The 22,027-nt window shown below is 42.1% G+C and overlaps 1 protein-coding gene across 10 annotated transcripts in view; it reads left to right on the plus strand.

Moving 5' to 3' along the window:
* The first annotated feature begins 17,039 nt into the window (after positions 1-17,039).
* Positions 17,040-22,027, plus strand: part of LOC134530939 (uncharacterized) — a 34,879-nt gene continuing 29,891 nt past the window's right edge. For 2 of the 10 annotated variants that reach the window (XM_063366266.1, XM_063366270.1), the window contains exons 1-2: positions 17,040-17,144; positions 19,167-19,368. In XM_063366266.1, the coding sequence (XP_063222336.1) occupies positions 19,193-19,368 (176 nt within the window). In that variant the 5' untranslated portion in view covers positions 17,040-17,144; positions 19,167-19,192. Of the gene's footprint in view, positions 19,369-22,027 lie in introns of all 10 variants that reach the window. The other 8 variants (XM_063366264.1, XM_063366272.1, XM_063366262.1 and 5 more) reach the window with 6 other exon arrangements.

Raw genomic sequence — 22,027 nt, forward strand, 5'->3', positions numbered from 1 at the left:
CTGAACAGAGCATTTTTTTTAATAAGTGTGTTTCATAATAATTATTAATTATATTGCATCACTTTGGCAGGTACGAACCTATACATGTTCTCACAAACAACCAGAACCAGGTAAACCTGCATTAAGGGGGTGAATGTGGTCACCCGACAGAATAAACTATTTAAACTCTACCCAATCACTCTTCATAAATTCCTTACTTATAAGTGCTTGTAGTACCTCCCCATCTCATCAAAACCGCCCTAAATAAGGTGTGCACAAATTCCATTCCCAGTGGCTTCTTGCAGCAAAAACAAGGAATCTTTGTTAGAATTATTATTGAGAACACTTTTCTTCCTTCCAGTCCATTACCCGTTCATTGCAGCATTATATACTCACGACATAGGAGTGGAGAAGAGTGGCTGCTGCAAAGTCTTGGCACTAGATGAAAATGCGAGTGATGTACTTGGACCCCCTTCCCACCACATTTCATCTGGCTGGATGGTTGCGTGCACATAGTGTTCACTAGGCAGCTAGCAACCATGGGAAAATATAATTTTGCATTTGTTATTGTAGAGTTCAGAACCCAAACAACATTGAATTATATTTGTGTCTCATAATGTTGAGAATAGAATTCTTTATTAGGACAAAACAGGCTTAAATTTAACAATTAAGTAGGTAATTAGTTCTCAATTTCTACGTAATAACCTGTTTTTAGCTCTTGAATTTTTAGTATAATGAAACCTGTTATGAATGGAGAAATTGTAAATGTGTATATATTCACCTAAAAATGCACATGGGTCATTCTTGAATCATTCTTTTTGAAGTGAAACTTCCTTTCACCTAGTAGGGTAAGGCGAGACAATGTTTTGCCGTCGACCAGGGCTACGTCCTCCATTAAGCCCAATGTTCCTTGCCCCACACACATCTCAACCTCTCTACCCATCAACACCCTCTATGACCACCTGCCCCCTTTTATTTATATTTTGGAGGCCTACTCCAGGTGGCAAACTGTTTAACCTAATCGTTTCATTTTAATAATGGATATTTAACATGAAATGACAAAACATGACTTTCTTGCCCATGCATGTGGCATCCTGGTCTGCACCTAAGCCGATTAATTGCCGTTGTTTATTTTACCTTATGATTGTGTTAAGAGTTGTAATTGCATATCTCGTGCGAAGTACTTCATATCATAATAAAAGCCTTCCTAACAGAAGCTCATTGTCCACTCGACCACATGCGTACCTGTCTGGAGACCCAGGCATGCAGGATGTCTAGAAAGCCCAATGACGACCGTCAATCTCTATAATTGTAGCGTGATTGCCACTCAGAGTGGGCTGGTAGGTGTATAAATAATATCATTGGGAAAATTCAACCTAGCACCTACACAGGCCAGGTCACGATACCGTGGTAGAGTCTTCGGCCCATCCACATGGTTGCACCCAAGTCAATTGTACTTATTAATTGTACTTATTAATTGTCTCATGCATCAACCTCATCAGAGTGCAAAGAAAAAGTGTACAAAATTAAAGGTAACATTCTACGAGAATACAGTTGAAACTCTTGACAACTGTAATATTCTTTGCAGTTGTTTCGTTACCATTACTGTTACAATTATTGTGAATATCCATTGACCATTGTAAACATTTTGAACTATCAATTTATTAGTGAAAAAACTCATGGCAGCAGAAGCACTAGATGGCATGTTAGGTAAATAGAAAGACTGGTTTGATAGTGTTATTTATGCTCCTTGAGAGTGGCGAGTATGAGGACAAAATGAGCATTAAAATATTATTATTGCTCTATTCATGTGTAAATGAATGTGGTAAAGTGCTGGTGGAGTTAATCACATAAGGATGGAGTGAAAGACTAATTTATAGTGTGCCATCCAAAGAAGGTTAAGAAAACATCTGTATCTTGGAACATGGTCAGAGAGCATGAACGGACGATGAAGGTCATGACATCGTCATAAAATTAGTATGACATGGTGAATAAGAGTTGACTCAAACCAGTGACCCTTCACTGTAAAACTCTATGATGCCAACTGAAAATGACTTTCTACTCTGGGCCTGGTTTAAGGCCACCAGGAACACCTGCAATAATAGTATGCTAGACAAATATGTAGTTGTAAGTGGTTAAAAATACTGTATTAGAAACAGTTGACGTCTTACTGCCCTGGGCCGTGTTTAAGCCTGGGTCCCATTCCTGTCAGTATTGTGCCACAGTGTCAAGAGAATGTCCACCAGCAACACTGCCACCACCATCTGCCAACCTTGTGTGAATTAACATTTTGAAGAAATGCATTGAAAGAAAAAACTGGAAGGCCTAGATTGTGTAGATTATAATAATGCTCTTTTTCAGGTCATCCCAATAGAGACTGGTGATCATCTTGTTTCAATTCAATAAATATGTGTGATGTGAATGCAGGTTGGGTCTTTTTTGCATTAAACTGATTTCATAGTGTAAAAGTCTAAATAGTGTTGGTTCTTATTTAAAGCCATTTTCTGTCGAGTTTTCACACCATCAATTTTATTTTGTGGTAACCATTACTGTAATCTCTCTATCCTTTGACAATTTAGCACACAGGCAGGCCAACTACATTTGGAGCCAGCTGACTCTGGTAGTGTTTATTTAGCTACCTCGAAAACATCTGCGTTGACTGTTTTGCTTGGGATTGTTGCAAAATCAACTAAATTTAAAATATGATAATTTCTAGAACATTTTAAAATGTTGCACATTTAAGTTTACACAAGGCTGAAATAAACCAACAATTGAACTATCCAACGGAGTATATACTTCCAGCATCAACATCCTTTCCTAGTAGCTACTGTTGGAGACAAGAGTGTTGGTGTACTGTGCAGAAAAGGGAGTGCTCACGAGCCCAAACACAAGTTAGCTAGCTGTGTTTTACTGCTCCCAACAACAATATTTCTAGGTGTTGACGTCGACCGGGGAAGCCCGATGTGCCTCACACTGTCGCCGCCCCCTCGCCTCCCATCACCACCCTCTGTTTCAAACCTCCCACTGCCGAGTGCGTGCGTGTGTGCGTGTGAGCCTTGGCCCTGCAAGAGGCAGTAGCTTCAGTGCCATGTTCCCGTAAAAACTTAATTAAAATAATAAGTAATTGTAATGTAAACCTTTTATTTTCATTTTTTTTTAAATGCCCAAAGGTTTATGTTTTAAGTTTTTAGTTAGTAAGGACGGCGCAGCACCCCAGGCGGGCAACCCCGGAACTACCCGCAACTACTTTTTTTTACTTTAACAAATAAATTAAAAATAAGTTAAGTTTGGTAATGATAAATCATTGTGGTCAGTTTTTGCTTAGGGTTTAAGAGGGTTTTTCATGTAATATGTTACCAGGTGGATACCTGGTAACCTAACGGGAACTTAACGCTTCCCGGCGGCCATGATGCCCTGGCCTCGTCAGTCAGCTTCCGTTCACCGCCCAGGGTAGAAGGCCTGCGTTCACCTCGTCAACTTCAATTTTAGTTTCACTGATCTGGTAACATCCGTCGCTTGGTAATTATTTTTTAAACCTTTTTCTTTTCCTCAAGGTCTACCCCGGGAGGATGGCTCTTTAACATAATTATTTAAATCCAGTTGGATATTTTATTTCGTCTTAATACGTAACGAACTTTCGAGGCCAGGCCACGAGGTGACCTGGTTGGCCTTTAAGCTGGTGTAATATTCCTGTTGGCATGTTATTTCAGTGTATCAGTTAATAACTCTCTTTTCACGTAATTACTTATGTAACGTTTTATTTCCTTGTGCCGCTCGACATCAATAAAGAGCTTTCCCTAGACTTCTGTGAGTTTCACTGAGCAGCCGTGTGCATAATCTTCTGAGTCCCAAGGCGTGTGGGACGCCTTAAGAGCCCACTAGTACTACTGCACAAAGGGGGAGTCGAGCCTAGTCCCCACACGGGTCACGTCACGGCCCCGAGCGAGGAGTCTACGGCCGGATCCACGTGCCCCTACACATGGTGGCGCCCAAGTTATTCAGTTTCAGTCCATCCAAACCCCCCCCCCCCCCCCCCCCCCCCAACGACAGTGTGGTGTGGATGTAACTCCAGTTGACCACATGGATCGAACGATCATTGGAGGCCGTTCTATTACAGCTGCCAGCAGCAGAAAGAACAATTAGCATATTTTTTCCACTTTTAGACATTCCCCGCCATTCCGCACAGCCTGGAAACAAGGCCATGTCATTTGGCATCCATTTATGTATGGTGAAAACAATGGTTTTCCACAGAAGAACGAAGACATTGTAAGGCAAAGGAATAATGCCAGCATTGTTAGGCAGTGTGGGTATGCCAGCTAGAATTATTACAGTTACACCCCTATAGGCAACAGTTGCTCTGTTATCTCTTTAAGTTTTCACACCACCTCCCCCCTCCCCCCCTCTCACATTATTCTGTATTATTTCCTGCTAATGGAAAAAATTAATAAATTACTCTTAGCCACTCTACTCCCTTTTCTCATATCAAGTGTAAATGTGCAACTGCTACCATACTTCGCTCACAGACATTGCTTGGACTCAAACTGTCCCATAGTTCTTCCCTATTCGCCATCTCCCCTTTCACCTCCTTCGCCCCTTACGATAAGTCACACGACCTGCCCCTCTTCCCCCAATCACCCAGACAAGTGACAGCCAACTTAGGAAATTGTCGCACTGTTCCCGGTACGTTCGGATGGGCAGGCATGCTGTGCAGGCAGTAAAACAGTCAGTTCCATGTTTGTAAACAATTCTGCCACGTTTCTGAACTGTCACAAGCGCAATGTTTTATTTTACAAATAATATGGACCTAATAACAGGAGAACTGGGGTAGTGAAACCCGCGCGTGTGCTCGACAATGTGCTGAAGCGATGTGAAACAAGAGAAAGCCGAGGGTGTGTTACTATGGAACTTATGAGCTTCACCAAGTGAGAGGACAAGTGGTGGTCAGCTATGCAGGCATCAACGAAGTAGATGCGAAGTATGGTATCGATCACACCGTGCCGCATGCCCACGAAAATAAAAGAAACTCTGTGGAAATTGTCGGGCCTGTGGTGCTGGTACAGAAATCACCATTACCGAACCTCAATGACAGAAGTGCCATAGGTAACATATGCTGTGTAGGTTGACAGAGGAGCACTTTGCCTATTGCTGCCACAATTTATAGGGGTCTCGAATGAGTACCTGCATATGTTTTTACAGTAGTGTGTAGTGTGAAAGACACATGTTATAATAATGTGGTGATATGTTGGAAGAGTTGGTGCAGTTCAAAAGTGAGCTGCTGTGTGAGAAACTCATGAATTGTTGACCATGTAGGGGTGCATGACATGTAATAGTGGGAATTCAACACGTCTCGCGCAACCTTTCGACGCGTCAGCCAGCCGATCCTGAACTGTAAGCATGATTTCTACAATTAAATGCAGAGGAACCTGGAGTTGTAGAGAAGTTTGTGGCAGGAAAACTTCAGCTGTACCACTGCATAGTTCATGGAGAGTCATTTGAACGAACATTTTCAGATGTGACCATTGGTGTACAAGGAATTACACCATCCCTTAGACTGTACATACCAAAACAATGGAAAATGTGTGAGGTAAGCAAAGGCCATGGAGAGCAACCTGCAGCATCTTCTTAGACAGCAAATGCTACCTACCAAGGGATAGCAAGAGTCCAGGAACTAGGCAAGGAATTAGTCAAGGACATCGGGACTTCCGGATAATGACTCGGAGACTGAGTGTCTACAACAAATGGTGACACGGGCTAATAATAGGGTCACCCGCTGCGATGCAGCAGAATACTGTCCTCGAGTAGAGGAAGGTGAGTAACCGGTGTGACGTAGGTCGACCACCGCTTTGCAGATAGTGTCTGAAGTGTTAGTACGACTGGACGTGAACTACCTCGAACGGGAAATGAGCGGAAGATGGTGTAAGCCCAAAATTTCTATCCCACCCCCACCCCCTTCAAACATACTACGTAACATGTAACACTACTGACACTGGGATAGAGCTATCTCCACCGAACGACCAGCTGGTGCAGATCCACGTCATACTGAACTGGAGTCCTATTGTGTCCTTCCTGACATGTTGTTAGTGCTTCGCCCGCTGTTCAACATCTTCCTTGTGTCCTTTCACTCCCGAACCAGATATCAACACACTTAACCGAACGACTTTACAAACACCATCTAGGCACCCCCGCAGGGCCACCAACTACTCGACTACTACACATGTCCTACACGCACTTCTCCCCTTAAGATCCCAACACGTAGTCTTGCAGCCTGCTGGGTACCTTCCTTGCCCTGCTCGAACTCCGAGTTGGCTGTGTGTGTACCAGCTCCAAACACAGCCCCTCCCATTGCTCTCGTCCCTGGTCGTGAGGGTGCTCAAACCCCCTGAAAGGAAGGTTGCCGTGAACTGGCGTTGGTGCTCCTACTAGCGATAGTTCGGCCAGCTGCTGGTGCATACCCTTCTGCTCCAGATTCTCTGCCGGTTGTTTCTGTCTGGACACTGGTTCCTTCGCTGGCTCCGTCGGAACAGTGCACCTGTGTGTGGTCACTGATACCTTTGCCGGCTCCTTCAGAACCATCTCGTTGGTCTGCATAAGCTGGCGCGGGTTGGCACCACCACTTCTGGTCCACACACTGCCATTGGTGCTTGTAGATGGAAATGCTTGGTGTGCTGGATGTGCTACAATGCTTCTCAGTAATTGGTCCACGTGATGTCTATATGTGTAGCCATTCTTGTCTTGGGCAGGGTATGTCACCGGCCCTTGTTAAGCTACAATTGTTCCTGGTAGCCACTTACGAGTCCCCCTGTAGTCTCGAAGAAGCACCTGCTGCTCCACTGATAAATGCCTGCGCATGTGGCAGTTTGTGACTTCGTTTAAGGTCTCCTCTCGTTTCAAGATGGGATTGGAACATATCTGGTCCAACGCCGTTCTCAATGAATGCCCCATTAGGAGTTCTGCTGGTGTCTTACGTGAGTCACCTAGTGGGGTTGTACGCAATGCCAATAACATTCGCGCAACTCGTTTGTACCAATCGCTTCCTCCCATTTTCCGCAGTTTATTATTCACTGTCTGTACCATGCGCTCTGCTTGACCGTTTGTGGCTGGGTGGAATGGAGGTGTTCGCTGCAGTGCCACCTCGTTCTTCTGCAGAAATTCTTCCATCTCTCGGGACACGAAAGCTGTCCCATTGTCTGAAACCAGGTACTGAGGAATCCCATGGCAATTGAAAATCTCTCGCAGTGCCTGGATTACTGCACCTGACGACACACTATGCGTCCTCCTCACCTCCGGCCATTTGGAGTGTGCATCCACTACAATGAGGAAGACCTTTCCCTGGAAAGGACCCAGAAAGACTATATGTAGCCTAATCCATGTCTCCTTCTCTATTGCCCATTTTACATCCTCCACTTTGTGTGGGTTGGTTCTCTGCTGCTGGCAATCTGGGCATTGCCCTACCATTTGCTCAATATCCCTGTCCATTCCTGGCCACCACATATAGCTTCGGGCGATCATCTTGGATTTACGATACCATCACGTGCAGCATGGAGAACCATCAACAGTTCCCTGTGGCATGCTTCTGGGATGATCACCCTATTTCCCCACAGGAGACAGCCTTTGTGCAAGGATAACTTATCTCGCCTTTTCCAGTATGGTCGTAACTCCTCGGATCTCACATGTCTTCCCTGCCAACCTTGGCTTGTGAGCTGCTTGACTTGACAAAGGATGGGGTCCATGGTCGTCAGCCGAGCCAGTGTCTGTGCATCGGTTGGTGGCTCTGGCATAGCCTCGAGCATGGGCCAATCGCCTAATGTTGATATATGCACGTTTCCTGTGGCCATAAGTAACCGGCTGAGGGCATCTGTATGAGGTATCTTGGCATGTAAATTATCTGAAACTCAAACATAGAGAGACATAGACTCCACCGCAAAAGACGTAGGGATAGTATGTCTTGGGTTTGCCGCTTGGGGTCCAGTAATCGCAGCAGCGGCTTGTGATCTGTCACAATGTGAAACGATGGCGGTTACATATTGCCGGAATTTGGTAACCCCAAAAATTACGTCCAGTGCCTCCTTATCTAGCTGAGAATAGTTTCTCTCATGACATTGTAGTGTGCGCGATCCAAAAGCCACAAGAACTTCTTTTCCATCATCTGTGACATGTGTTAACACTGCACCTACTCTATAGTTAGATGCATCGCATATAAGCGTGAGAGGCTTATTCAAGTCATAATGAGTCAACACTTTATCCGATTGCAACAGGTTCTTCGCCTTGCACAATACCTCTGAATTCTCTGGCTTCCAAACCCACTCTGCTCCTGTGTCCAAGAGGCGATGTAAGGGCTCCAGGACCGTAGCCTTATTAGGCAGGAATCTTTCATAAAAATTCAACATACCTAAAAATGCCTGCAGTTCCTTCTTACCTGTAGGTATCGGTGTCTCTCTGATGGATCCCACCTCCGCATATGTAGGATGCACTCCTGCACTGTCAGTTTGTTACCCCAAGAATATAACTGACTCCGCAGCAAATACACACTTTTCCCTCTTGAGTCGCAACCCTGCTTTATCAATCCTAGCCAAAACCACCTGTTCCCTGTCCCAACGTTCCTGCATGTCTTTCCCAGAGACCAAAATGTCATCCAACATGACCACCACACCTGGAATCCCTGCTAGCAAAGTTTCCATAACCCGCTGAAAGATAGCCGAGCACCCGCTTGCCCCGAAAGGTAGGCGCCTAATCTGAAACAACCCTTTCATTGTATTTACAGTTAACATTGCTGCTGTCGTGTCATCCTCCACTGCCTGCAGGTAGGCATCTGCTAAATCCAGCTTCGGAAAAATAACTGACCCTCCAACTAAGCTAGCAAAAGCTTCATTAGTTGTAGGTATTGGATAGATGTTGGCTTTGTATACTTTGTTCACTGTAATTTCATAGTCCCCACAAAGCCTGACCCTCCCATTTGCCTTACGAATGGGCACAGTAGGTGTCGCCCAAGTGGAGAATTCCACCGGCTCATACACTCCTTGATCGACCAGTCTGTCAATTTCTGCACTCACCAAGTCCCGCAATGCGAATGGTACTCCCCGACTCTTCCGGAAAACTGGCATGGCTCATGGTTCCAGCTCCATAGTCACCCAACTCCACACTGCTGAACTGTTGAACACCCGAGCATGGTGCTGCACTGCATGTGGTATTTCTTGGTGTATTAGTTGGAAAATGCCCTCCACTTTGATCCCAAGTGGTTCTAACCAATTCCTGCCCATGAGACTTGGTCCCTTGCCTTCAGCCACTTAAACTGGTAGTCTACATTGCCTAGTCTTTGTCTTTACCAATACTTCTCGGGTCCCCCTGATTCCCAATCTTTCCTGTGACCAAGTATGCAAGACTAAGTTTGCATCTGCTAGTGTTGGTAGGTGCGGCCACAATCTCTTGTAAGTTTCGAAACTGATGATTGAGAAACTCGCTCCTGTGTCAATCTTCATAGGAAGTCTCTGACCATCTAGCCACACATTTAGGATAATCGGTGGTTCACTTGTACACCTACTAGCCGTTGTCTGAAACACACTGTAAACTGCTGATTCATCCTCTTCTCCAGAGTCGGGTTGGTTTTTCAAATTGTAGGTCCCAGCCATGTCCGCGGCATGCTTCCCAAACTTGCCCATCTCCTTCCGGTCTCGCGCTCCGCTGTTCACTCCTGCATTCTTCTTTCTCTTCTTTGTAAAACACGCTCGTTCTAGGTGCCCTGTTCAAGCACAAAAATTGCACACTGTCTGAGTGTGTCGGCAGTGGTTTGGGCTGTGGTCCCCGTTGCACCTCCAGCAAGCGCGCCTGTCAGCTGCAGGTTGTTGGTTCACCTGAACTGGGCTTTGCTTCTGGTCGTCTCTAAACTCTTTTTAGTCATACCTGATGCGCCCTACCTTTAGCACTGCCCCCACAGTTGGGCTCGGCTGTGCTCGTAGATCATGGACATTGCGGCCTGTGGCTTCCGCAGCTGTTGCCAACTCAACCGCCTCCTTAAACGTTAAGTTGTCTTTTGTCTGTAGTGGGTGTTGCACCTTTGTATCACGAGTGCCACACACCACCCAGTCTCGCAATATACGATCTAAATCCGCAAAATTGCAGTGGATGCTAAGTCGTCGCAAGTCCGCCACGAATTTTGCCACAGATTCTCCTTCATGCTGATTTCTGTTATGGAATTTGAAGGATTCCACGATCTCACTTGGTTTAGGTTCGCAGTGTTGTGAGTACCGCCAAAATGTCGGGAAATGCAACTTCGGACGTTGGTTTCGGGGCAACTAATGAGGTCACGAGGTTATACAGCTCTGCTCCACAAATGGTAAAAAATATTGCCTTTTTTTCATAATTGTCTGTAATTTTGTTCGCCACAAAATAATATCCAAAACGTTCCGAGTATGTGTGCCACGTGTCACGCCCTGGAACGAATTCTCCAAACGCGGGAAACATCGCCATCGCAGTGTTTATTTACTTTTTCCCCGCACGCACGCCCAGGTTGTAAAATAAAAATCCTCGTCGCCACTATTGTGTCCTTCCTGACATGCTGTAAGTGCTTCGCTCGCTGTTCAACATCTTCCTTGTGTCCTCTTACTCCCGAACCCGATATCAACACACTCAACCGAACGACTTCACAAACACCATCTAGCCAACCCCCGCAGGGCCACCAACCTCTCCACTACACACGTCTTACACGACAAGTCCGATGGTCGCAAACATGGATACTAGGGTGAGCCGTGTGTTTGTGGCCGAACAGTTAATGCTGCCATCAGATATCATACTGAGATGCTGTGTACTGAAGCTGGCCATATGAGAACTAAAGTGGTGACAGCCATCGGGGATACTGTTATTGAGAAGAGTGTGAGAGAGTTGGTCACCCAATTACAATCAGTTACCAAAGAGGATCTCTGGGAGAACCTAATATTCAAATAGCCAAGGTTAGTAGTGCATGACACAGTGACCGAGCTGGTCTTGGACACAAACACCTGGTGATGTTAATACTAAGGAGTGCAACATTTGTTTGGGATTCCCTGTGTTAAATGACTTTGGCAATAATGTAGGTACCTGCAGATTATCAGGATGTAGTTGATGCCAACCACCGGTGCTCCCTCTGGATCGCACAGGCCGTTACGTCCCAACAACACTTACTCGTAAGTGCATCGAACACGCCCGAGCGTGATGTCCGCCGTGTGAGTGAAAGTGCGCCACGAACAAACAGCAAGTTGACTTCAGCGCCCGGCCGGGTATGGCAATGCGCTAATGTATAATTAAATCAGTAATTATTCTGTTTAAAAAACCAAAATAATAACAAATAAAAGATACTGAAATAATATGGAAATTATTTACAATTGTTAAATAATCATGTAATATCAAATATAACATTTAAGGGGCCCGCCTCGTCAGCGGTGTATGTGTGTTAGTGAGCCGGGATGATAAGCTTGGCGCTCTCTAGTATTTAAAGCGCGGTATAGCCTCTAAGAGCAAGGCTCTGAACTGACGCGTAGTCTTCTCGTCGTCACAGGACAACTGTGAAATTTGAGAGGTGACTGTAACATTATATGGCGGAGAAATGAAGATAAAGGTGTAATGCAAGTCCATTAAGTGCTTTCAAGAATCTGTACCGGTTGTTTTACGCCTAAAGATTACTCTGAAAACATGTGTTTTAGCCATTTTAACTCTTCTAAAAATACCGTTTTAAAACTTAATCCAAAATCAAAAGTACTTTTCGGCCCTCAGCGAACTCTTAAATGCTTTTCGTAAGCAGACCCCACTCGGATATCTTGAGTAGTTTTGAAATCGCATTGTTTTTCCTGAAGCTCTGCACACCATATGTGTGCCCCGGTAGGCGGAGCCCTTAAGTCCAAAACTGGTCGGAGCTTTTTTCCCGTGCTACACGCGTCTTAGCGCGAGGTCGTGCGGCGCTCTCGTGCGAGTTGCCGTCGAACGCAGAGCCTACAGTTTTCGCGCCACGTCCAGTTTATCGCAATAGTCGTAAGTTTACCAAATCTTTTCATTTAGCTCTGCGCCCAACCCCACTGAGCCGTACGTTCTTACATGCGGCTCTTCGCATAATCATTTTAATCCCAACAGGGACATTTCGATATTCTACATAATTTTTCACGTCCTAAACATTCGGACAGCGGACTTGAGTCATACGCAGTTTCCAGGCTTCGATGCTAGTGAATCGTTATTTGTTAAGGGCTTCTAGCAAGCCTCGAGTGCCATGTTGTACTAACTTTTTAATATACGTGTCTTCAATTGAGCTGATTTTAACTGTGTAATATATGTATTTGCAATCTAACCAAGTATTAACTTTGTTAATCTGTAAGAATTGACTGTGACTCTCGTAGGTTTTTCATCTAGCCGGCCTTACGAACAATTCGAAACATTCGCATTGTAGTGGGTTAGAATGCAATCACCTTTAATAACGTTGATTATATATTGCTGTCATTGTATGTTTAACTTCATTCGCCATATAAACAGTTGCAGTATATAAGCTCCGTGGTAATTTGCCGCAGCCTTCGTGTTAGTAATGGTCACAGGATAAATCATTATACACGAGTTTGCAACCTATCCTGTTCGCGCGCAACGTCAATGTGTTGAACTAATCGTGAAGCGACGGTCTGACAACACACTCGGCCAGCAAGTGTATCAGTCTTAATAAAGTGCAGTGTTTTTCGATCAGTTTTCCGTTTTATTTGAAGGCATCCTGGGTGGCCTAAACAGCCCAGGTAGTTTAAAATCACGACGTACTCCTGCCTGCAGCCACGAGGTCGAACCCCCTTTTTTGTCCCCTGAGATCATTTTCAACTTAATATCCACTCAAAACTTAATCAGGCAGTGGGAGTGGCATCATATTAATGCAGCTATTGAGGAAATACATGGCATATTCGCCACCACATATCCACTATGGTGACAGAACATTGACTCCCAAGCACCCATGACCAGATGGTGTATGAGGATCCCAGGGGATATGGCTTTCGCGAGTCAACATGTGATAAATGAGTAGTGTTATAAATTTTGTGGACTGGTGTCATTAAACCATCTACTAATGCATATAATTCGTACATTGTACTGGCCATCAAGCGAGACACTATCATGTGTTTCTGCCTCGATTTCTTCCCCCTGATATCTGAAATCTGTGACAGTAAGTCGGCCACCTCCTAACAATCACTGTGGAAAAGGACTTGGTTAAATGCCCTTGTGTTTACAACATTATACTTACAGTCAGGTTACTGGCAGGTGCTGATCTAACTGATGGATAAAGAAAAGACCACCTTTACCATTCCCGATGGTATATATTTAGTTTTGTGCAATGCCCTTTGGGTTCAAGTATGCCTTAGCAACATTTCAAGCCATAATGGTTTACATACGATAGATTACATTGGAATGTTTGTGAAGGCTACCTCGATAATGTAGTCGAAGTCTTGGACCATGTCCATTGCCTGTTTTCGCTACTGGAATTGCTGGAAATGCAACACCTGATTTGCTTCATGCAAAAGTGCCACATTGAACAGAGAGAGGTAGTGAATTTCCTGAGACACATTGATGCAGTTGGAAATCATACCCTCCTGGTGCACTTAGCAAAGATTGTCATAGCAGAAACCCTTTCAGATGCTCAAACAACTGCAAAAAATTCTTGGGCCTCTTCAACTGGTTGAGGAATTACTTTACATATCTTCAAAATATTTATCGTGTGGAGAACAACCCCCTCGGCAATCTGGGGTGAGTTCCAAAACATCACTCGCCTTTTACTGTCGCAGATGCTGATAGTGAGTGCTTCTCTGCGATTTCACCACTCGTTCAGTTGCATTCGACGAGTCGTCCACTCATACTTTTGGCCCACGCGAGTTGTTCACTCGTTCCACCATGAAGAGTAGTTTCGGCCTGCCTATCTGACGACCCCTTGCAGTCGTCCAGGGACAGGATCACCGCACTGATACTTGTTCGTCTGTGTCTCCCCCAAACCTGTTCTCGGGTTACTCTTGATCGAGTCACGCTGCATCCACTGTGACATCTTCATAAAACCAACTAGCATATTTATATAACGACCTCAAGCACATCAAAAGCTTGTACTTAACTTTGCTGACAACTGAATCGAGTCTGGGTTATTTAAGTGTGCTGTGCAAGCAATCTGCCGTTAAAAACTTGTACTTTGACGTTGCTAACCACTACTTAACTACGCTGCGCATAACAGAGAAGTTCAACTTGTTTCAAGCCCCATTCAAAAAACTCGTTAACCAACAAATTCCACATTGAGCAGCGACGAGTTACTCTTAACACTCGCTGTACCAATTACCTTGAATATCCTTTGAGCAAGTTACCTTCATGGTTGGGCAAATTAGTTCAACTACTCTCTCCACGACTCATACTGGACGATGGTTCCACTGCTTGGCCGGTTTCTTACTAAGTTCATTGTTTTAATATAAGGATGAGGTTTTTTTTTTTACCAGATTCGTAGTCTAAGTCCCAGTTTCGCGTTTGCTAGAGCTGTGCTGGCAGCATGACATCACTGGTAGCGCAGGGTGGCGGAGTCCAGGGCAGCGCGATGGTAGCTTCTTGTAGTTGACTGCCTGCCGAACATATATACCCAGCTTGGCAATGAATTTTCGTCCGAGAACATTCGACTGTGACCTCGCGGTGAATCCCCATTTGTGACCACGTGACTGAGACACGGAGAAAGGCGTGTAGTATAAAACTTCAGGCATAAAAGTAACACACTGTTGCATTATTAGAAGCATTGCATGAGGTATGCCAGCATGGGCTAATTTCATGTGTCAAAATTCGGGATCACCAAAACTGGAACGTTATGGGCGTCACATTTACACCCGTAACACCATCACGGTCAGAAATTACTTATTCAAACATTCTTTGTAGTCATGAACTTGACACGAACCCCGCTACCTCTATGTGAATTTAAATGACTGAAGTATTGTTCGGAATCTCAGGGTAGGTTCGGCCTTGTGGCTAGAGGCAGTGGTTCGACACAGTAGGGCCCCCCGAGCTGTTTAGGCCACTTGGGACGCCTGAAAAGAACAAGAAAATACTGGCTGATGTCTGATTAATTTATTCCGGCACTGCCCTATACATAGTGCTGCCCGTCCTGGCCGTAACGGTTGTCCCGAATCGAATCGTCACACGCGCGACCACTCACTCAGTGGCAGCTCACGATTTTACTACCCGGTAAGGTCATTCACTTTGGACATGATGCAGTGATTACAAAAACAAACCTTAACATAACACACTAGAATCCTGAACACGATTACACTTCACAACTATAATTACGTAGTACACTGGGCTAAGAACACGTAGGCCCGTAACTCCGGCGACGCTACATGAATCTTAGGACTGTCACAGAAATTGACCCGTTAGTAAGATTGATTGTTACGTGTTGCCTACTGGCTGCTCCGTGCGGGCTGAAACTAATTAGCCGATTGGCTAGGATATCGCGTGAAGCGCCGATGTACCATCTCGTAGTTCGCACATAGTACTTACGTATCACATCAAACGCTCGTCTTGGAGCACTGAATAATTAGGTTAAATACCACTCGGTAAGTCGAGGCCGACCACGGAATTGAAAGAAAAGGTTTGCGGAATTATACAACTATTGAAAAACTATATATCAGTGAAAAATAAAAAATGCTGGTCCCGTATTGCGCGGAGGCTGCTGGCCTAGTGAGCTTCGGAAGAATACTGTCGCTATCACCGCGCGCGACCCCCCTCTCCCGCCAGCCCTCCAGCGGAAACGTGTGATTTTCGCGGGAAACTGAACCGATCAGGTTCGGGACAAGGCGCATGGTGAAACATAATTTTGGAGAAAATAAAGTGTTAAATAATGAAAATAATTTCTAATAATATCCTGTGGAAAAATACATAAACATTTTTTGTAGTTCGGTGGAGGGATACGCCACACCCGGCCGGATCCTTCCGCCGACGTAGCACTTGTAACCTGGCGTTCGCCCCATTGCACTTTCTACACTCCGGTGCGCGCACGAGTGCGTTCGGTGCACACGCCTTCATGAGACGTTGATGAGGCATAGCGGTCTATGCAGCATAGAGGAGCATTGGCGGTCAAACTTTGCTAAAACCAAAGGTCAATTATTTGTCCAATTGGTCGCATAATGTATATGTAGATGTAATCATACCTCAAATTTATTGAAACAACAATGTAAGTTTTCTTCTAGAAATTTAGGGTTAAAATATTCAAATATTTTAACATTAAATTTAGTTTTTTTTGGTATTAAAATAAATTTTAACTTTTTGCCCTGACAAATAAATAGTTATTATTATTACATGTGTAATAGTTGGATTTATTAATTCGAACCATTTTATAATTACTGCTCATCATATATATAGAACACAAGAAATGTGTCTAATCGAACGTCAATTACTTCATGTTAATACCAACGAGCATACAAGCTACTACATATTTGAAGTTGTTTGACTCGAGGTCTCTTTTTGACCTGTCAACTCTCGGGGCGCCCTTTTCCGGAAGCAGTATGGTGGATGGTCGTTTTACTCGCGGGGGCAAGTTGCTCTCAGGTCACTCAGGTCATGCTCTCGATGCTCCTCCTCTCGAGGAAGAGTTGCGAGGGCAAGTCGTCTGCTGGTTGTTTTGGCGCGACTTTGACAATGGAGTCAATATGTTATCAAGCTACATTTGGTGATGACGGTAATATTTTAATAGATGACGACATTGAAGCGGAAAAACATTACAATATAACTTATTCGGCGTCCTTTATTTAACAATCAAAAGATTTGCAATAGTTTCCTAGTACAGGTTAGCTTATGCATACCACAGGCGGTTTAAAGTCAAAAAGCAATAATTATATATTTTTTTTTACCTTTATCAAGCTCTCTCATAATTTGTAGTCCAATATATGGTAAATCAATAGCTACTTCATCTTCAGATGAACCTTCCATTTCCAAACAAATTTCTCACGATGTCTGCTATATTTTCCGCCATCATTGTTTTACAACAAATCGCGTTTTCTTCGTGTATTAAAAGTTACCGACTCTTTTTGCCCTCAGGTCAACTTGCTCTCAACTCTTTCAACTCCCGAGGAGCACGAGAGACCTCGAGTCAAACAAACCTAGATAGTGAGGCGTTGGTGCAAATCTTGTTTGGAATTTGTCGCATTTGTTATATTGCGATAACGGTCTGTTAATTCATGTTAAATATATTAACTATACTTTTTATAACTGCGTGGATGATTGTTTGACTTTACTCAACCAACCATTTAAAACGTATCAGGAAAATAACTAAATCTTATTCGTTTATGGTAAACCACTTTTTTTACTTAACAAAACTGTTCACACAATTTATTTATAATTATTTTAAATGTCGCTAACCTAATCCAACCTACCATCTACATAAATACATATCCTTTAAATACATATCCAACCATTCGATTTTATGCAGTGTTTATTGGTCTAACCTAACATACGTACTCTTTAAAATGGTAAATTACTGTTAAATTTCTATCTTGAAGTATCACACCACCTTCTTATAAAGTAATAAGAAAACACGTCGGTAAAAAAAAAAATAATTTGGGAATAATAATTATCATTTTTACAGATAAATGGCTCTCTTTAGGATTATCAAAAATTGGTAAATCATTACCTCTTAGGAATTTATATACCTACATCCAGGGCTAATAAATAATATTAAAAAAGTGTTTTGTATGATTATGTTGTTTTCCTGAGATACGTTTTTACATTTTTGTTAGTTTTTGAGAAATTAGAGCTGTTTTGTACATATTTTAATACTAAGGGGGTAAATATCTTATGTCGTGGCTTTTCCACAAAGTAAAAATAAAATTACGAAAATACAATCTTCCAGCCATAGCGATGTTCTTATATTTACCCTGAAAACAGCATTCATACATAGGTAATATTTTTGAGAAATCACACTTTCAACTTCCATTACAATACCGGTGCATGGACGGTGCTGTCACATTTTATTGTTTACCTGTATGTGTTTCTGGGTTTATTTTGGAGATCTTTAGTCAACGGCGGTATTTTTTAATCATAATAGTAGTTAATATGGTGGCACATTGCAGTTGTTGGAAAAATATTAATATTAATATTTTCTGTTTGTTGGTTGTTTGTCCAAATGTCATTAAATTAAGAAAGTAATTTTTTTAACATTCATTTCAAGTATTGTTTTGAATCATGTAGCAATGAACAATTCATAGGTAATGAATATGTTTTTGACGTAAAAAATACTTAAAAATATTGTGGATGGTTGGTGGTGTAGTATAGTTACTTTAAAAATACTGCAAAGTCATGTGAATGGTTGGTTAGGTCAGAATAACTACATCTTAAATTTGTAATTCCAAAGCAACCATAATAAATATTTTATAGTATATTTATTGTTGCTATACTAAAACAATTGACTGTCTACAATGTTTGAAAGTATTTTCAATGTAGCTAACCGTAGCTCATCGACCATTCACAGTATTTGAATAAAGTTCATCAAAACCAACACACAAACCCACATGGGTAAAAATTAATGGCAGCAGCAGCAGTGGCAATGCACAGGTATTAAAATGTGAGCTAAAAACTGAGATTTCTCAGAAACTAGTAGGAATTTATTAACACTGTTTTCATGGTAAGTACATAAACATCTGTAGTGTTGCAAAATGGTATTTTCTTAATTTTATTTTTACCTTGCGGAAAAGCCACAATGTAAGATATTTATTTAACTTAGTTCACTATAAAATATAGATTTTACCAACTTAAATATTTTTTTTATTATTTAGTATTCACCATATGGGTGAGTTATGGAAGTCACAGCTTATATTATTAGGAACCATTGTGATACATAAAGGAAAGAAATTTCATCTGCATTTATAATTAATTAATTTTTTTTTTACTGAAAGTGGCCTTGAAAAATTACCAGTGGTGGTTTACCAGTGAAGGATTACATATCGGGTGGTTTGCTTATGATTTTACATAGTAATTACCATTATGTATAGTCTTTGCTCCCCAAAAAATTAAAAGGCATGGCTCTGTAATTTTTAGACTTCATTTTGTAGTAAAGCTGGTGATTTGTTACTCGACAGCTCATCAGAGAAAAATGTATTTTGGAGTTTAATGTTTCTTTATTTGTAGACACTCTGTGATCTGAATGCCATGTGGCCCTTCGCTGGCTTCAAAGCTGTTGTGTTTGCAAGCAGTGGGATGTGAATCGGGTGAGGCGAGGATGAGCGGGGGGCGGCGCCCCAGGATCGAGGTGGTGCGGGTGTCGTCGACGGAGCGGGCCAAGTTGCGGCCGCTGCTGGAGGGCGGGGTGCAGCTGCAGGCCCGCTTCAAGCACCACCGGTCCAACAACTACGCCAGCTGCGGCAGCCTGGACGACGCCCACTGCCGCCACCTCAGGTCCGCCTTCTCTCTCTCTTTCTCTCTCTCTCTCTTTCTCTCTCTTTCTCTCTCTCTTTCTCTCTCTCTCTTTCCCCACCGCCCCCCTTTGAATTTTACAAAATTAATGCTGTATCATCATGATGGGCTGGAGCAAGATACCACAGTGGTAAGATACTGTACGCACATTCTAGGCAAATTATGGTTGTTTTTTTTTTGTTATCGGTGGGTCGATTGCAATTGCTTTCCCAGTATCCTTTAGACCTATTTAAAAAAAAAAAACTTCAAGTTCCAAGTTCACTGGCTACAAGTGTTTACAATTTGCAAGCGCAAATAGCGTGTTTATTAAAAAATTACGCTTCTGACCACTACACGTGATAGGAGAGAATCTTCTTTGGCAATTAAAACTGCCAATTTGGAACACTCCAAATCTCTGAACGAAATATGAAATTCATAAAAAGTTGGGCTATATATGTGGGATAATGCAGGGACTGTTTCAACAGCACTCTCTATAAGTTTCTGGATGAACAAGGAGGAACACGAGCGTGCTTGTAGCAAATATGAAATTCAAGGCACTCACAGCTGACTATAGGATACCTATATCTATTTTCTGAAATAAGTGCATGCACACACACACACACATTTGCATTATTCTTTCGTTCATCTATCTCTTTCTGTTCTTATTTGTTTTGGTGGGGGATTAATCATTGCACAAAGAGGAGAACAAAAAAGAGCCCAGCAACATATATGGCATAGTGCTCTCTTTATATCTATGTGGCCAAGTACCTATTTTCTGTCTTTTTTGCATCAGAAACATTTCATGAAAATTCGGTCTTGATATTTTCCTCTCATCGCACCTGAAGAAGTTTCACTTCAAAAATATTTTTGAATTTGTTAAATTAAAATTGAACTGATTATTTTTACAAATTGTTACATGAACTATGTAAATGTAAGAGTAACAAAATAAGATGATAAGATGAATGATATTTTGCGAGTATTGTAAAAAAAAAAAGAGAAATATCACAAGTGGAAAGATGTTGAAATTGTGGTTAGCATTGGAAGATTAAGAGCCCTGCGTACCTATGCATGTATACTGTTTGCAGAGCTTCATTAGAAACCACATGATTTGAAAACTGCTCAAGACATCATTGTAGTGTGTGTTTGAGAAAAGCATTTAAGAATATTTTGAGGCTGTTTGAATATTTTGGTTTCTATATTTTGTTTTTAAATTTTTAGAGTAATGTTTAGACAAGAAATGCCCAGTGCAAATTCTTGAACTCAAAGGACTTGAATTACACCTGTATCTTCATTTTTCCAATTTTTAATATTATGGTTGGCACACAAATTTCATAGTATTCTTATACACGGCGAAAAGACATCCCAGTTCAGAGCCTTGTGTTTAAGAGGTGAGTCTGGGCCAGAAGCACCATAGTGAGTTGCACTTATCAGCCTGCCTCACTAACTCAAATACACCTCTAACTAGCTGGGCCCCTTAATAATGCATGTCCTCAACATTAAGTTCCTGCCCTTCATTTTATAACCAATGTATTGAAATACACAGCTGATACTCTGGATTTTATGCATTTTTTTTTTTCTTTTTTTGGGAGGCTGTAAGAAGTTCCTAGAACTTTGTAAGAGTTCCTAAGTATACCCCCTTAAACATTCTTTGTATTGATACATAATGTCTACGTTACAAAGTTAATATTGATTCTTTTACTGAATTACTTTCCCTTCTAATCTCAAAACCATACATATGGTGATATGAATAAAATTGATTATAATCTCAGAAGTATATTATACTCTTGAGTTTGAGAATTTGTTTTAGTTTATATTCTGTTTGGTATGAATAAAAATATCTTAGTATTTACTCATATTACCCCTACATTATCCTAAAAATAGCAGGAAATATGTCATCATCTGATAGTGAAAGTGTAAAAATACAGGGAAATTGACCTTACCTTTGTGAAAATAGTCTGTAACTATCCTGCAGTTTTTTTAAGTAGCTAACTCCAGAGGTAAGAAAAAAGAGGGAAATTTGTCTACAGTCAATATGTGAGAAGTATGTTGGTGTGTCTGGAAAAGATTTAGCGAAGCACGAATATCAAAGAAAATAAATAAAAATGTTACAGAATTATAATGTGGGAAGAACTGGGTTTGTAAGGGATTGCCCAATTAAGTTTTTTTTTCACAGTTTAATTGATTACTAATATTTACATCACTAATAAATAATCTTACTTAAAAAATGCCTAATCACCAATTACTTGCCCTTAAAAAATGTTTATTCTCAAGTCACTCAGTATCTGACAAGTTCCACAGTCCGCACTCCTCACTCGTGTTGCATGTTGCTTGCACATTCAAGGCTGCCACACCTTTTCTGTTAATATATTCATCTATAGGAATATGTCTACAATCCATAGCTGCTATAGCACAAGTAAACTTGTACTTATATTGCCATGTTGCCTTTGCATCCTCTAGTTCCTGCTGAGAACTTATATATTTAATCCATACATTTGCCTTCTCTGTTATTTTTCTCGTGCCAAACTATAGTATTAGACACAGAGGAACCAATGAATACCTATGTCTTCACCAACACCTGACTGGAAGCCTTTGTCACCTACATAAAAAGGAATAGCCTATTTTTCTCTTTGCTCGATAGTGCTTTACCTCTTCTGTTTTCATA

The sequence above is a fragment of the Bacillus rossius genome, chromosome 3 (genome assembly GCF_032445375.1).
Source record: "Bacillus rossius redtenbacheri isolate Brsri chromosome 3, Brsri_v3, whole genome shotgun sequence".
Classification (NCBI taxonomy): Eukaryota; Metazoa; Arthropoda; class Insecta; order Phasmatodea; family Bacillidae; genus Bacillus; species Bacillus rossius.